Genomic DNA, 17,295 nt, shown 5'->3' with positions numbered 1-17,295 from the left:
TATCTAATTTAAAATAAGGGAAACGTTTTTAAAAGATATTTCCCTTTTTTTTTATTATTAAATATGTTTTATTAATAGACGTGTTTCACATCGTTAGTTTTTATTAAGCGATATTTCAATAAAAGGTCTGCGGTATGCGATAGCTAACAATTTATTTTGAAAACTAATTTTTTTTTTAATGTACTACTATTGAATTACTGAAGTGAGAGGTTAATGCGCTTCAGATAGGGTCATTTAAACCTACACCTGGGTCGCAAATCCCAGGCACTGTTGAAGCTCCTCTCCCTGCAACGATGGACCCGGCACCCTCAGGGTGGATCCATGGAATGATGAGAAGTTTCGCCTCTCTCTCTCTCTCCCTCTCTCTCTATACATATATATGTCACTTCCATATAATACGAAGTGGTTTTGTCTGCGCATTACTATTATTAATAACTATCATTCAATAAACGTTACAAAGCAACTAATTTTATTGAATAAAAATATTATTTATGTAATTTTTGTCTTCTCTCGACACGACAGGTGCTAGTTTCATAATAGTTATTTCACGTATTATAATAGTTTTAATTATAATTATTGTCTATGTTTTAGTATGTTAAATAATCTTTTTCACCACTTTCGGACAGTCAATTGACTTTATTTTTCATTCGTTTGCGTCATTCCAGTATAACCTCGTCCAATTATTAAGACGCGTCCGCAACAAATATATCAAGATGAATGTCTGAACATATTTAATATTATTTATAGATTTTTCTTATAATTTTTTCAAACATTAATTTTTTTTTAATAATCTGCCGCAATCGTTTGACATTTAAGTTGCTTCATTGATTATTATCTAAAATTTACGCGGCAATTTTGACAGCAAACGGTACAGAGAAACAATTTAAAATACAATGAAAGATTTTATTAATAATCTATCTAAAGATTTCAAGTTTTTTCTTTAAGTCTTGATTTGTATGTATTTAAATTAATTTGATGATTATACTTTTTTTAAGAAGGCTCCTTACAATATTTATTGTACCATTCGCGAACAGCTCAATATTTTTTAAGCATTTCCTTTAACTTAGTACGAGATTGTAACTTGGCACGATAACTACGCTTTTACGAAACACTCTTGATGTTTTGGTAAATTTTAACTATTTCTTAGGTTATAAAGAAGAAGCGAAGATCTAAAAATATACGAAGATATTGGTCATTCATATTTCATAGTTGACTCCATGTTTTTTTTTTTAAATCCACATGCAAAGGACAATTTATTGTGCTGATTATAAATCTCAGAATCCATAGATTTATTTTCTGAAATATAATGAAACTATGACATTAATTAACGAACACTTAGACAGTAAAATACTAAAATTTATGCAAGGTATACGTCTCAAGTTTAAAGTAAAAAGGTTACAAAAGAGTTTAAGAAAAAAGCGGTTTTATTATCTGTGTAAGGCGTCTAATATAACATGAGGTTAGTTAATACAAAACGAAAAAAAATCTTATGTATTTGAAGTCGAGAATATAAACAATTTTTAAATGACTATCCTAAATACCTTCCTATTTATTATTCTTATCTTAAGCTGTGAAACGAGAAATTCGGATACATTTATTATTCAAGACACCTATTAAGATATTCTGAGGAAAATAATACATTTTTTTATCTTCAAAATAAATTCAAAGTTCGTTTTCTGACCAATAGAAAATGATTTAGATTGATGAAAGAAAATATTTTCACCGATTAAATATCTGCCCTTTTTAATTTAACTGTTAAACCATCCTACATAGCAGGTAATAGTCTAAAATAAAACTACCATTAACTAAAACTTAGATGTCGTGGTGGCCTAGAGGTTAAAGGTCCGCCTCTCGTGCATGAGCGCGGTTTCGAAACCTGGCAAGCACCAATCGGATTTTTCATAGTCATGTGTATTTAGACACCACTGACACTGACAGGCGAAGAAAAACATCGTGAGGAAACCTGGAATTTATAACTACAAATTATAAATTTGAAATCACCAATCCGCCTTGAGCGAGCGTGGTGATTAATGCCCTAACCTTCTCCATGTGAGAAGAGGGCTTTGCTCAGCAGTGGGCTCCAAAAGACTGGTGATGATGATGAAACTTCGGCTATTTACTAATAAATAGTTTACCAATATAGCCATTCTACACATTATTATTTCATTATGCTCTATTTTATATTTAAAAGACTTAAAAAATAAGGTTGTCAGTTTATCTGTGTGTTTTAGTTTGTCTGTGAACAGATAAAATGATTGAATTCAAAATAGATAATAGAGATATAATTTGTTTGATAGGTCGCAAGAAATATTTTGTTTCCTACAACGCGAAAATTTTACAAGATCATCCGGGACAGTATTAACTTATGTATCCATTTAAATAATTATAGAATTACCTTTATACACAGAGATATATGTTAAATACGTCTTTTGTTACTCAGTAATATTTTTTTTATAGAAGTAATAACAATAAAATTATAATCATATTAAAAATTTATCTTTTATAAACAGGAACACGGCGTCAAATTAGCTTACCTCGAGTTTACGTATTCAAACTAAACACGGTGAGTTTACACTGTACGGTCCATATAGTTTAAGTGAAAACGCTTTACAAACAAACATACATACATATGACAACAAACGTTCAGGCTTTTAAGTAATCATTGTAAATCCCTGTTTAATTGTTAGCGACACTTCGCCTTTAAGATCTCCAACCTGTTTTCTTTAATTTGTTAATTTGATTAAATAATTAACTTAAAAGAGTGTTTTATTTCTTCTTAAATACGTTATAAATTTTATCTACTTATATATTAATATATATATTTATATAACCTAAACAGCATTGTTCACAATATTTTTATCACACTTCAGCCGTTGAATGCTAAAATCGTTCAATTTTCACACATAGCAATGATCAGACAAGAGGCAAGACAATTAAAACGCATTGAGATTATACAAGATCATCATCATCATCGTCGCAAGAGTCTTTGCAGGCTCGTCGTGGTAACACATATCAGTGACCCGTATACATGATAACTTTCATGGGAAAATAGTTGCAGTGGTTTCCCCTTGCTTTCTGCATCAGCACTTTTTAGACTATTAAGACCTCAAGGCTACAGTAAGCCTCTTCCAGCCAGTTTCCCGGCTGGGCTTGTGGTTATCCCGCCACTGCTCGGTGACACCGTCTGTCACTGGTCTCATCGGTACTTGCCAGGTTTCGAACCCGCGCCCTCACGTATGAGAGGCGGGACTTTTAACCTCTAGGCCACCACGACTTCAAGATACAATAAAATGCAAGCCAGAATTGCAGGCCTTAGTCTATGATTATTAAGTAATATATTCGTACAAACCATGAATTATAAACTTTCAAACGGTCGGTATTTAAGTTAACCATAGGTAGTAAGTAATAAGACTATTAGTATAAGGTTATTTCGTCAACTACAACACTGATAGTTTTAAAGTAAATATTTAATTAATTTAATTAAAGACATTGGCACCATTTTAAACATCTTTATCGTTTCATGATAATCACGAATGGTAATAAAAATATGTCGCAAATAATCTTTACATGAACGTGTAATATATAGGAAATGCTTCGCCATTTTGTTTCACAGTTAAAGTTTTTATTATTAAATATAACTTTAAAATAATAATGAATACGACTAGCTTAAAATCGTATAAGCGCTTTAAGATTATTCTGAAGCGCTTTTTCCGTATATTTAAAAATAATCCTTATAATATTAAGACTGTCTACACTGTGCTTTAAATCTCGCTGGTTGCTAGTTCGTTTCGTGGCTAAAGAAATTTTCTACTCTGATTACTAAATAAATATAGGTATAATGTATATTTTGTCTGAATTAGAGTGGTGGGTGAAAACTTAATTTACTTTCGAATGATAGAATACTCCTTAGTTTTGAAGACATTTGCCTCCTTTTTTCTTACTTATTCAGGTATCAAAATTGAGTATGTTATACAATTTCCTAGTTGGCTTTCAGTTTATGCTTAGTCCCAGTCGGCACTGAAACTACGTACGCAGTGTTCACAGTACAACATTTCACACCGCACACGTAACAGTATTAACTGCGGTATTGGATGTGAAAGAAATAACATTTCCTATGTATTGTAAGCTTCGTATAAGTAATTCGCGATCAGGATAGTGTATTGGTTAAGAGTGACTATAACTTGTGAAAAGCGACTATCATTCTTTGAATATTTATTTTAATATTTATTTATTTATGTACCAAGAGTTACAAAATTAGTTACAAAAGAAAAGTGATGTACAAAGGATAACTTATGTCTTAAAAGAGATCTCTACCAGAAACCCTATTGATAGAGGAAACTAGATGAGAAAGCGTGGAGTAGGTACAATAGAAATAGAGAAGGTAAAAATAAATAAAGAGTTTTATATGTAAGTATACAAAAAATATATATATAATATAAGGAAATTTAGATATTATACATACATAGATATATACATAAAATATATACATAAATATACACATATATATATACAAATAGTATAAATAAATAAACATTACATATCAGATAGTATAGTAAACTATTAAAAAAATATAAAGTTCGTCTATGTAAAGCCCATTTAAATCCTTAATCTAAGTTTCCTCACACTACATACAGAGCGTATGCCGTTTTTAATGCATAGTCAAACAAAGTTTTCATTACCAAAATAATATCGTAAAGTTTGAGCAACATATTATATCAGAACAATCTTTTTCAAAGTCTATCAACTTATACACATAGTTATTTCTGTCCTATTCATATAAGGTTATATTTTAGGCCATGGTTTTCATTCATGGGGGATTTCGCGATGCAGAGATTTAATTGAATTAAATTGAATTTAAGTGAGACGCCTTCATTAAAGTTCGAGACTACGGGTTAATTACAAAAATCGTATCAAAGCTACGCAGACACGAAAACGTGGAGGCGTTGTTGGTGTTAATATAATATTATTATATATATCATGCATTAACATTTCGCTTAGATCGTGTAAAACTTAAGATATGCTTGAGATACATCCACGCAAATAAAGCTCTCGAAAGTGAAATATTTTTCCTATGTATGCAAATTTTTGTTTAATAGTTTGCTCTTTTTTGTCACAGCGCGATGTTGTATAGTTTGCAACCTTCCTTGGTGAATGGATTAATCAACACAGGAATATTTTTCTGATTAAGATCAGTGGCTTTTTCAGCTGTAGGTTTAAGGGCCCCTATCCAACGCGCGCTAAAGGCTCGCCCCCACAATACAAGCTCCTCATAGTAAGTATAAAACATATCATGAAAAATTCTATAACACCAGTTAGACCCGAATCTTGAACCTCGAGAATATTGTCTTCCGTTTCCTTTGCCAAGTGGGCTATCGTGACTGATAACATCTTCATGCTACCAATACTAATAAAATTATTATAATTAATAGATAGATATTTCATTAAAAATATGATCGATACTTAATCCAATCAAATAACTATTATCATTCTCAAAGTTAATTAATACGCTTGAATTTATGTGTATAAATCATCTTTATATATTTCTTTTTAACACTCCTAAAAGATAGATAAAGTAAGATGTATCTTTAAAGATAATATAGTTTCTTGCTCTCGTTCAATTCAAATTCAGTTTTCTTTTCATTAATACAGAGTTTGTTTTGTTACACACGACGGAAGACACTTATATATTCACATCACAAAGTTATGATAACGTATGATAATCTCTTTCGTGACAAACTGACAGATACATTTAGTTATACATACCTATATATATATATATATATATATATATATATATATATATATATATATATATATATATATATATATAGCACTAATTAGGATTTCAACAAGACAATTCTTATAAAGAAATACTTATAAAGTAAAGAAAGATAATAATGATGTTAACTGAAGTAAATAGTATAAAATAATATTTTTCTAAGGAAATCATTAAAGAAATGAAACGTACTTTTATACGTGTTTTATTTTATTAAAATATTTCTTAGATTCCGACTGCGGTCTCTATTTAAAAATATTTTGACACAATGTATAATGTTAGATATAATATATATGTATATATATACAAGTTATTTTATTATAAAACATACAAATATAATTTACTTAAAAAGATTATTTCAAATAAAATTTAATATTAGTATTCTTCAGTAATATATTGTTTTTTCACTTTTTTGTTTCAAAAATATATTTCCCTATAAAAAGCGTAATCTCATTTATTTAATTACTCTGATTAATTCGTTTTTTTTTTATTATATATATTTTTATTAACGAGCGACTCCATGTATTTCCTGTCCAAACCCCGCCCACCTGTAACAGCTGATTTCATGCAGGCAATAAAAGGGCGCGTTATAACGTCCGGGGCTCATTTACACAGTAACCAGCCAGCAGACAGCTTATTACAAGGTAAGCATATTTTAAGCTTACACGTTCCGTTGAAAAAATTAAAATAAGCTAATTTTTAATTCAATTAATATTATTTGTTTGCTTGTTTTTTTTTTTTTATATCTGCATTTTTGTTGGTATGAGAGTTGTTAATGAAAATTTTTGTTATATCTCAGTGAAAAGATACAAAAAGATAATATTTTCACTTTTTTTTAATATTTTAATATTAATTTCAATCACATTTTGTTTATGATTAAATAATCGGTTTTTTTGGTAAAAATTATTTAATATTTTTTTCTTTATCACAAACAAAACGTTTTAGAAATCGTTTAAACTCACCTCAGTGAATTTTCAATAAGAATATTAAACATAATTTAATAAATAATTAATAAACAAAACCGAAATCTTTAACGATTTTTTAAAGTGCGCGATTAAGGTACGTAAAAAAAAAACACAAAATTTCGGTACGAAATTTCAAAATTTTGTAATAAAAAAAATATATTAATACCTAATATAAAATTAAACGAACATATTATTAATGAAATGAACTATAAATGTATATATTTTTAGCCAATTAGTTTAAAAGAGTTTGTACATATAAAATACAACAACGGTCTCCTTATTAAAATGACAGTTCCGAGGGCTCTTTATAAGTGGACGCCATTTTAAAAATATTCTCCTCCTGTAAGACTAACCGTAATAGCTTTCTTCCATTTCCGTCTTTGATTGCTTTTTTTTTTTCAAACTATTCGCGATTTGATTTAAAACTACACAGACTTTCAACTTTTCACATTACGCTATCTCGACTTAATAAAGGAAAATGTTTATGATTTAAAGTTTTTTTTTTTTTTTTAATGTAAAATAAATATTTTACGTAGATAAAACAATAACTCATCTTTTTTTATACAGTAGTCGGTTAAGGGCAATGAAAAGGATATGATTTGACTATATAAAATATGAACTAAATTTTTCGTCTACTTTCACTTCGATAGGATTTTTCTTGTGTTACCTTTTAGATATCTAGAATTTTATTTCTTTAAGAAAACATTTATTCCCAAATAAATCTATGCTATTCATATATTATTACAGAAAAATATGGATTTTGTTTTAAATTTTATACAAATGTTCCAGAAAGTCGTTAAAAAATAATATAAATTTCTTTTCGATATTAAGAGCACAAGCAAATTATTCTAAAATATTTACCGATATATTAAATAATTCAACTCAAGCGAAATGTTTAGTCCGAAAACAGTAAAATCCATTATTGCTACAGTGTATATATATATATATATATATACATACGTGTGTGTTATCACCTGTCCGCCATCTTGTAAAATTATAAAATAGCAAAAATTTTGTGTGTAACAAGATACAAAGGAAGCCAATACATGTAGTTAATTAATTTTATCTCAAACGTTTTAACATAGAAAAAAACTTTACTCACAACCTGACAAGCGTTTGTTAGATGTTCAAAAGTAATTAATTTTAACATTAATGTTACAAACTCCGTTCCGATAACCATTATAATTACGATTCAAAAAGATATATAAGATTTTTAGGTTATTTTTATTATAAAATCGAAATAATATTCTCAATGCAAGCAGATTTAAATAAAAAAATTATCTATATGTAAATATAAAGATATTTATTTTCTTCTGATACCTACATAATTTTTTTTTTAATTAATTATTTTAAAATACTAAGTACACCAAATTTCATTGAATTTTCCGTTTTTTTTTTGTTTTTCAATATGCGTGATTGCTATTTTTATACTTATAACATTATTTATATATATATAATATTTCTTTTATATACAAAAACATTCATCTATTTCTGTAACGAATAACTCGCACTTAACCTTATTCGGACAATAAAGATTTACCGGAAATTTTATTGTTAAGTCAAAATTTATGTTCAATAGACGCCTTTCAGTTATAATTTAGGATGATGCGGTTATATTTAATATATAATATAAATGTCTGTCTGTGTTTTTGTGTATTATATTATTATTATTATTAATTTTCTTATAAAGATTTGTTCAGTACATACGAAGAGTTTTTCATATCAATATAATATACAAAGTGCGTGGAGTCCTTCGTCAAATTCGTAGTGTGGATATTAAAAAGGAAGGGGTTGCTTTAAGAAAACCTCAGTAAACATTGCATACAACTCACAAACGACCCACCCATTTACTAGCTGTGTACTTTCTGTCTCCCCTCCCCAGGTGCATTGTAAGTTTAACGCAACCCTGTTGCAAGTCGCATTACAAGTTTCACTTCAAAAAATAATCTTATAATAACGAACAATGCGTTTAACAGCGCCAAATCGTGTTAGGTTGTAATACAATAACATATACATTTTAGCCGACCTCAAAGAATAGGTTATTCGTCGTCAATTCGTCTGTATTTTTTTTTAGTTCAAATAAAACTAAATTATATGAAAAAGCGGAACTTAATTAATAATAATATATTAAATGTGACAGCGAAATTTAAAAAACTTTTGCGTCACACAGGTTTATTATATTGAAGTATCTCGAAGATTTTCTAATAATCGTATTATATACGAATATTTTCAATAGTTTTTTTTTTTAACAAATAAGCCTAAAAGTTGGGCTAACTTATATATACATATGTTAAATAGTGTCGAAGCAAGCTTTGAACTTCATTAATATTATTAAGCACTTCCATTTAGATGCTTCAATTTTTAGAGTTCCGTAATCAAGGACTAAAACCTCCACCCATCTGTCACCAGTTAAAATTCCCCAGAAGATAAATTCATGTTGTTATAACAAAAAATATCAAAGACTAAAATAATATTTCGGTTGGTACAATCATTTTTATATATATATATATTGCCTTAAGTCTTAAATGACTAACATAATTATACATATAACATAATGTAGAATGTCTTAAAAAAATATATATATATGCATTTGAATGATAATTTATATAAAATTATCTTTGTCCACTTCTCCTGATTATAAACTTTGTCTTTGTTAGGTTGCACGTCCATATTTTTAATCAATTCCCTTAAGATGGTAATAGGTTTTATGCAATATGTACATCTGTACGTTGTTGGCAGACCGATACAAACCGTGGCTTAATCACATCATAAAAACAATACTGTATCTGTTGCTGTTAAAAAGAAAAGTACTGAACCTATCCTGATGAAACCTTTCTTTTTAAATAATCAGAACTATTGATCAACACAGGTCCACGCCCAGCTTGTAGCATCACACCACATACAGAGCGGTAACAGTTTTTCATACAACAATCTTCGCATAAATTTGACCTAAAAATACTGGAATACCGTTGTTAGCTTAAAATATTACAATCGTAATGAAGAGAACATAAGAAAAATATCAAAATGACGTCCACACTGTAATTTTAAATCATTAATTAAATCTATCATATTAAACAAGACCCGTGTCTTAATATATACCGAATTAAAATTTACATCATCTCAAAATCTGTCATTAATATTAATACAAATTAACCAAGCCGTAATGGCTGTGAAACAGAATTTGAATTTTAAAATCAGTGTTACAAGTCAAAGGGATTCTGACATCGGAAATTGTTATCACGGCTGGCAACACTAACGAGATACGTGTCATACGACAAATGAGTTTTTATAGCTAGTTTAATATTAGATATATATTTACAGGTCCTTACATAGTTATCTAATAATATATATGATGTAAGTATGTTACGTAATTCCATATACGCTTTGGATTTTTTAAGTTCCTTTTTAGTATAGTAACCTCAGTTCAAAGTGGCAGCGTCACACTACGTTCTACGCGTTTTCTGTTTTTCATTTTCTTGTGTTACGTTCATGTATTGATAAAACCTTCAGTATTTCTAATTTGACATTATCAAATAAGGAAAGAAAGGTCTTGAGGTCATCAAAAAATCGTTTACTTATTATACTTTTCTCCCTCTTTTTTATATTATATACAAATTGAGTAAAAAAATTGATTATTATAAAACTAATATGATTTCTAATTTCTTGTAAAAAATATTAACTTTATTGTTTCTGGTAATAAAGTGTGACTGATTTTATTTTATAATAAAATTTAATATCTTATGACACGTCATAGATACATTAATTTTACCTACACTTGGATTTTTTTAATCTATGTATCAATAGTTTCGACGACATTTTATTGGCCGTTTTAAAAGTTTGGGATTTCTGAACTGACTGTAACAATTGGAACAAACGTTTTATTTTTTCTTCGACTATTTTTTAAATTGTTAATAATTATGTAGATTTTTTTATACGTAAATGTTTTAATAATATTTTTTTTCTTGTTACTGTATATATTTGTTTTTTTCAATAAGTAAAACTATTGTGGACAGGTCAGCAGTAATTGAGACGTATATAAACGCGTGTTGTAATTTAAATGTCTTACAAAAGATTTTATTCCTTTTGCATTAGAATTGTAACAATGGAGCAATATTTATGTACAGTTCTGGATTCCAATCATACATAGATTCTATTGTGGTCAACTAATCAAACGTGGCTAGTGATGGCAGTATGTGGATAGTTTTATCGATAAATATGTACCGTGATATTTTTTTTTTCGTAATTTATACCATACGTGTAATATTATATTATTTATATTTATATGATCATAGACTGTGAACAAAATGATACCTCACTTCGTTTATTTGGCTTGATTGTTTCTGAATAAGGAAAAGTTATACATATTTTTTTTACATAAATATTTTATCATAGTTATTGAACGAAATACGCAATTATATATTTATTATTTCATTCAGTATAGACGTCATTTAATGTGACATTAGATTCACAGTGTACAAATAATAGTCGTAGTTTTATCGATAGATTTCTGTATATCCATCGCTAACCTTCAATGTTAATTTTCTCTCCGCGGATTTATTGAAAGGGGAAAATATAGAGAAGATATAAATAGCATTTCTTTTTAAATTTCTGTTGCATAAGAAAGAAGATAACACCTAATTTCACGACTAAAGAACAAAAATTTTGCCATATTTTTTTTTATATTCAGCTTAAATAGTGTTTTCATGAATTTTTTCTCGCAAAATCCATTGATAATTTCAAATTCCTCTCTAAGTTATTTATAAAAGTACGATATATAATTATGGCAATGCCATAAAAACAGTTTTGTTATGGCATTATTTTTTATTTGTTTTACAAATGGCACATTTAAGCCGGTACATAATGACATTTAGATTTGATCCCTTTTATTCCACCGATGTTATCGCATTTTAAAATGTCCACAATAAAAGTTTTATCAGTTATAAATAACTCAAAACTGAAAAGCTTTGTTTGAACAGCTCTCATGGTCGTTGTGACGGCAAACTAATTTACTGATGTGTTTATGATTTAATGAAGGCGTTGAAAGTGCCTGGGCGGTTTAATTTTAAATTGATTTTGTGCTATCGATACACTATACGCCTATTTTGGCATTCTGAACAAGAAACTATGGCACTTATTTTCTTTGGAGCTTAACGTTTATCACAGTTTTTCTTTGAATTACCAAACATTATAACGTACTTTTGAATTTCAAGATATTCTTCTCGAGTAAGACAAAAACTATTGTTTTTAATAATATATTGACTTGTATTTAGGAAGCACGTTAAGTATGAATTACTTAAATTTTATGTTAGCGTTGGAAAGTTTAGAAAATTTCGGACTACCTTATTTTTCTTTCTGCATATTGAATAGTTTTGGTCCGTGATTGAACAGTTCTCTAGACATTTAAGAATAGATGATTGATATTGATACATGATTTGAGAAATTTCTTGGAACTTCTATCGTTGTATCGTGACGAAACTTTTGGGCTGCACCCAGGGCTACGTCTGGTTCCGTTCGCAGGAAAGACCATCTTGTTGTCAGTTAGCTCGATAGAGACGAAACCTCATTCCACGGATTCACCGTGCGGGTGCCGGGTCCAGCGTTGCAGGGAGAGGAGCTTCAACATTGCCTGGGACTTGCGACCCAGGTGTAGGTTTAGAGGACCCTATCTGACGCGTTAAACGCTCACCTCCACCGACCAAGCTCCTATTAACCTACTGACTATGAATGTTCTAAGGTCGACTCTTAGTTGTGAAACTCAACATACATCTATTGGATAGATACAATTAGATTTTTTTTTACCAAAATTATCAGTAGCGCAATTAATGGGAGGGATATAATAAAATAGGGATTTTTCTTCACACGTGATATAAGGAAAAGATGCAACTCTCGTAATGTCTGGAATAGTATTTATTGAACATGCTTACCTCAAATAAAACTAAGATTTTTGGATACGACTACGCGTTTTTTTATTATTTTACAATGATATTATCGGCAACCATGTGAACGCACGGTGGATAAACCAGGCCATCAGCCAACTATATTCGGTTTGACAAACCACTGAGCCCGCTCGTGAAGACAGGCACATACAAACAATAATTCCCACGGCTATTGTATTAAAAAAAAACATCCTAATGTCAATAGACAAGATGGCTGGAAAATATCTAACACCTGGGATCCTTTCATCAAAAATATACAATCCCTGTCCGTGATCACGCTGTAAGACGTCAAGATACAGTTAGAGCATTCTGCGTGCATCCAGAACAGTAAGAGAGGAAATTAAGGAACCTTTGGCGGCAGATAATATATTTATTATAGAAGACTTACAGACAGACACTTTCAGCTCGGCAGTGATCGCGGTTGCCGGAAAGTAACCGAAACATCGGGAGTATGAAGTTTAGATAATTAAAAACTATAGTAATATACGTAAAACTTAATTTTATTTAAATGGATACACGTGAAAGTCTTTGTTATCATTTTACTTACTACGAGTACCCTTCATCTTCACATTACATGCGAAGTGAGTTCCGGATCTCGTTCAATAACCTACGTTAATACCAATATTCGTGAATATTTATAAATGTATAACCGGGAACTTGTCTTCACATAATGTGTGGACGTAAAACTTGTGATATTACAGCATACAAATAGCTCCTATTGGTCTTTACAAACACAGCCTTGTTCAAAATGTTCCTATTTTTTAATGTCGTTTTAAAACACTCGTATATCTGAATAAGTGTCGCTATTTCAATAGCCGTCTAGTTTTACAGCTTCGAATTAAAAAATATGTTTGCTACGGAATGCAATTTACTGGAAAATAATATTAATGTCAACATAATAAATATTGTCTGTGAATTATTGGCGATATAAAATTTTTACACCATTATTGCGCTGTAAATCACACTCCTTTAGCTTCTGAAAATATTCTTCACCGCCAATTTATTAGGTGAGCAATAATGTAGACCACAGATAATATTTAAGTAGTTTTTTTAGAATGCGCCATAGAAGCACATAATAAAACTCTTTTGTAAGCCATATAACATTTAATATTAAAAAACGTATTAACTTTAACCTAACATAATATTACTATAAATATTTTATATGTAAATATATTATCTGTGTGTTACTATGGCCGTTGTCATTAAAAGTAACGTTAGTATGTTATCTGTGATCTAGATAATACAAATCCCGTGATTGTTTATTAATTATTTAATCTATGTACGACACTCGTGATCTTATTAATTTCAAAATGTTATTACAACAAAAGAGCCGCTCGTTTTCAAAAAGATTTCATACCTAATAAGATAATTACTTTCGTCTTTTGTGGAATTATAATTTTATAAATATCAAGTTGCTCGCACCATACATATCACTATATAATTAAACAACTGCTAGTTCAGTGGAGATTAGGCGAGGTTTTTATTTATATTGATGTACCGCATGATACATACTTAATGGAAAACGCCCAAAACAGTACAAGTTTATTAAAATTTTAATAATTTAATTAGTATAAGTTTATCATCATTCGTGATGTACTATGAACACTATCACGTAATATAAATTTAAATTACAGCTTTTACATATAAATATATATGATGATGATGATGATGATGATATATTAATTAAATCAACCCATGGCTATATGGCAACACATCACGCGTGCTTATTGGAAACCATAACACGGTTATAATATTTGAGCCGTTAAAAACTTATTCCGTTGCATTAAAAACTTGTGACAGTAAAGTCTGAATAACTGCCATAGATAATGAGGTGTGAAACAACCTTTATAATATAAATTTTAATTTTCACTTGTAATCCGATTATTGAATTGAAAGTAATATGAGAATGTCACGAAATCCAGAATTATTGCGTGTTAATTGTGGCTCCCATCCTTTCCTTTTCCTCTTTCCCAAATAAGAGTGGCAACGCATCTGCAAAATTTTATTCGGATCTCCATGGGTGACGGTACTACCTCCATTAGGTAGGCCGTCCGCTCGTTTGCCTCCTTTTGACATAAAAAAAGATCGTTTTTTAAAGTTCCATACATTGTTGTTGATAAATATATTTTTATTTTTGTAGCAGGTTACTATTTGTGGTTGAGGCTTTTATTTCTTAAAAACTACTTCTAAATATATCACTGAAAGTTTATACAAAACATAAAATATTCAATCGTTTATATTATGTTGTTTATTTTTTAAAGAACTCGTTACGTTCTTGTGCTTTTTCTTCGTTTTCAAGTTTATTATATTTCAAGTCTCAGTTTCTTGTCTAAGTATAAAAAAATTTCAATTTAACCACCAAAAAAAAAATGTACTTTAAAAATTGTAACAAAATAAGTATGTAGTTATAAATTTGTATTAATAAATCGGGTTTAAATTCTTGAAAATTTCTTTCATTTAATTCTCAATCTTGAATAATATTTAGTTCTTAATAAAAATATCTTTAAAGCATAATTGTTAATTTAATCAACTTTAATGATATTTATTTGAAGAATTTAATATTATGCTAAGATTTTCATTACAAATATTAATATCACTAGCTTTGGTTCGCGACATCTAATTGGGCTAATTGGCTAACCAAACGGCAGGCCCCTTTTACTTTAGGGGACTCCATACAAATACTGTACGTTGCTAATAACAAAGGCACATAGAATTTTAAAATAAACTAATCTGTCATGTCTGAAACCTTCTAAACATTATTGGATGTTTTTGCAAATCAGTTATTTTAGCACTTGTTACGTAAAACTATATCAAACAATGCATATATCCATCCATACATTTGGTCTTATATATATATATATATATACATACATATACGTAATAAATTCCCTTGTTTAGAGTATTAGTAGGGAAGTTAGCTGATGACAGTTTAACTAAAACGGCAATAGCTTTTGAGATAATCTCTGTCAAGCTACCAAAATATTTGGAGGTAGGTGAGAAATTTCAATATTATAGTCGAAAAATATTGCCATAGTCTCAGCATTAACAAGAAGGACTGCTTGACGTACATCGACTCCTACGAACTGAATTGATATTGTATTTAATTAAAATTATATTTTTGGGAAACTATGAAATTTTAAGATCAGATTTCAAAGTTTAAATTATTATAAAGCAAGACGGCCATCGATTGAAGCCGAAACAACTAAATACGAAGTGGATGTTTTTTTATATGAAGTTTGAATATCTTCAATATGCCCCAGAGTTAATAAAAAGATATTTTTAAATATAGCGAAAAGATGATATTTTATAGATTTTTGTAATAAACTTCAGTTGATACCCGACAATGTGTAGTTAACCATCAGATATCTTTTTAAAATCCACCCTCATAATTTTAACAATTGTATTTTCAGCCATGCGTCTCCTACTTCCCATGATTTTCTTGTCCTTCGTGATGATGAGTTCGTCACAGGCGCAGTACCCTCGGCCTCGACGCCCTGAACGATTTGATACAGCGGAACAGATATCTAATTATCTCAAAGAACTTCAGGAATATTACTCCGTGCACGGCAGAGGAAGGTCTTTAATATATTAAATTAAAAGCATCCTATGTTATTATAGTAATAAGGCTATGTGTGTTAACGAATTTAATTTTTTCTAGTCATATTTATTCTATGGAAACAAGACTTGATATCTTAAATTCCTAAATTATGTTGCTTATATGTTTTTCATTATGTATTCGGATAAAACTTTTTCTTTCAGATACGGAAAGAGGCAAATGCATATAGCTGACGCGTCCGTCATCTTCAGAGAGATGCCGTTCTTCGAGAACAATCTCAATGACGACGTGTTCAAAAACCTTGGATACACATAGACACGAAAAATTTTACGAACGATAGAACGCCCAAGTAATGGTCTTCCTTACCTTTCCGAACGTAAATATTTCCTTTCCTATTAGTGCCAAATAATCTTAAGACTAAATTATGTTAGTTATATTATTATGATTAAGGATTAATTTTTTTTCCGTCTCGATTCTAGTCAATTAAGACACGTCACAGAAAGATAAATTTCAGGCTGGGTGAAAATTATTTTTGGTGATTGTTATTTCATTAAATAGAAATTGTAGTTTTAAAATAAACTTTATTCGATGCAATACATAATGTTTTGCGTTTTATTTTTGTCCCTAAAAAAATAAATATATGAAAGTATGCCTTCTACTAACAGAAAGATCTTTAATTATTGTCTATTATTATCAAATATTCAACTCTCTCAAGATTTTTTTTATAATGAACAAAATATAAATAAAAAAAACTCATCTCGTCTGCCAGTGATCACGTTTGCTGAAACGTAACCGAAACGCCGGGATTATGTAGTTTAAATAATAAAAAACGCATAGTAAATCCGAAAATTTAAGAAAGAAAGAAAGAAAAGAAAGAAAGACTTAGATCTCATTAAATATAAAATCATTAACAGTAAATCAAATCTACCTTAGATTCAGATCAGGTGCTTTGTGCAACTTTTTGGGGCAACACGATTTGGGTTATGTCAAAGTTATTGTGTCACTCTTCTTATCTGTTCTTACTTTATCTGTTTCCCAAATAAATGTTAACTTATTTTCTTC

General features: G+C 29.4%; 1 protein-coding gene across 1 annotated transcript; it reads left to right on the top strand.

Annotated features, from left to right (window-relative positions):
• Positions 1 to 6,388: 6,388 nt before the first annotated feature.
• Positions 6,389 to 16,834, top strand: LOC116776246 (pro-neuropeptide Y-like). Its single transcript, XM_032669392.2, has 3 exons — positions 6,389 to 6,420; positions 16,088 to 16,253; positions 16,437 to 16,834. Exons 2-3 carry the CDS (start codon positions 16,090 to 16,092, stop codon positions 16,546 to 16,548), a joined length of 276 nt encoding a protein of 91 aa, XP_032525283.1. The 5' UTR covers positions 6,389 to 6,420; positions 16,088 to 16,089; the 3' UTR covers positions 16,549 to 16,834.
• The last annotated feature ends 461 nt before the right edge of the window (positions 16,835 to 17,295 follow it).

The sequence above is a fragment of the Danaus plexippus genome, chromosome 28 (genome assembly GCF_018135715.1).
Source record: "Danaus plexippus chromosome 28, MEX_DaPlex, whole genome shotgun sequence".
Classification (NCBI taxonomy): Eukaryota; Metazoa; Arthropoda; class Insecta; order Lepidoptera; family Nymphalidae; genus Danaus; species Danaus plexippus.
The sequence above is the reverse complement of the archived record's forward strand: the minus strand, read 5'-3'. Positions and strand labels throughout refer to the sequence as shown.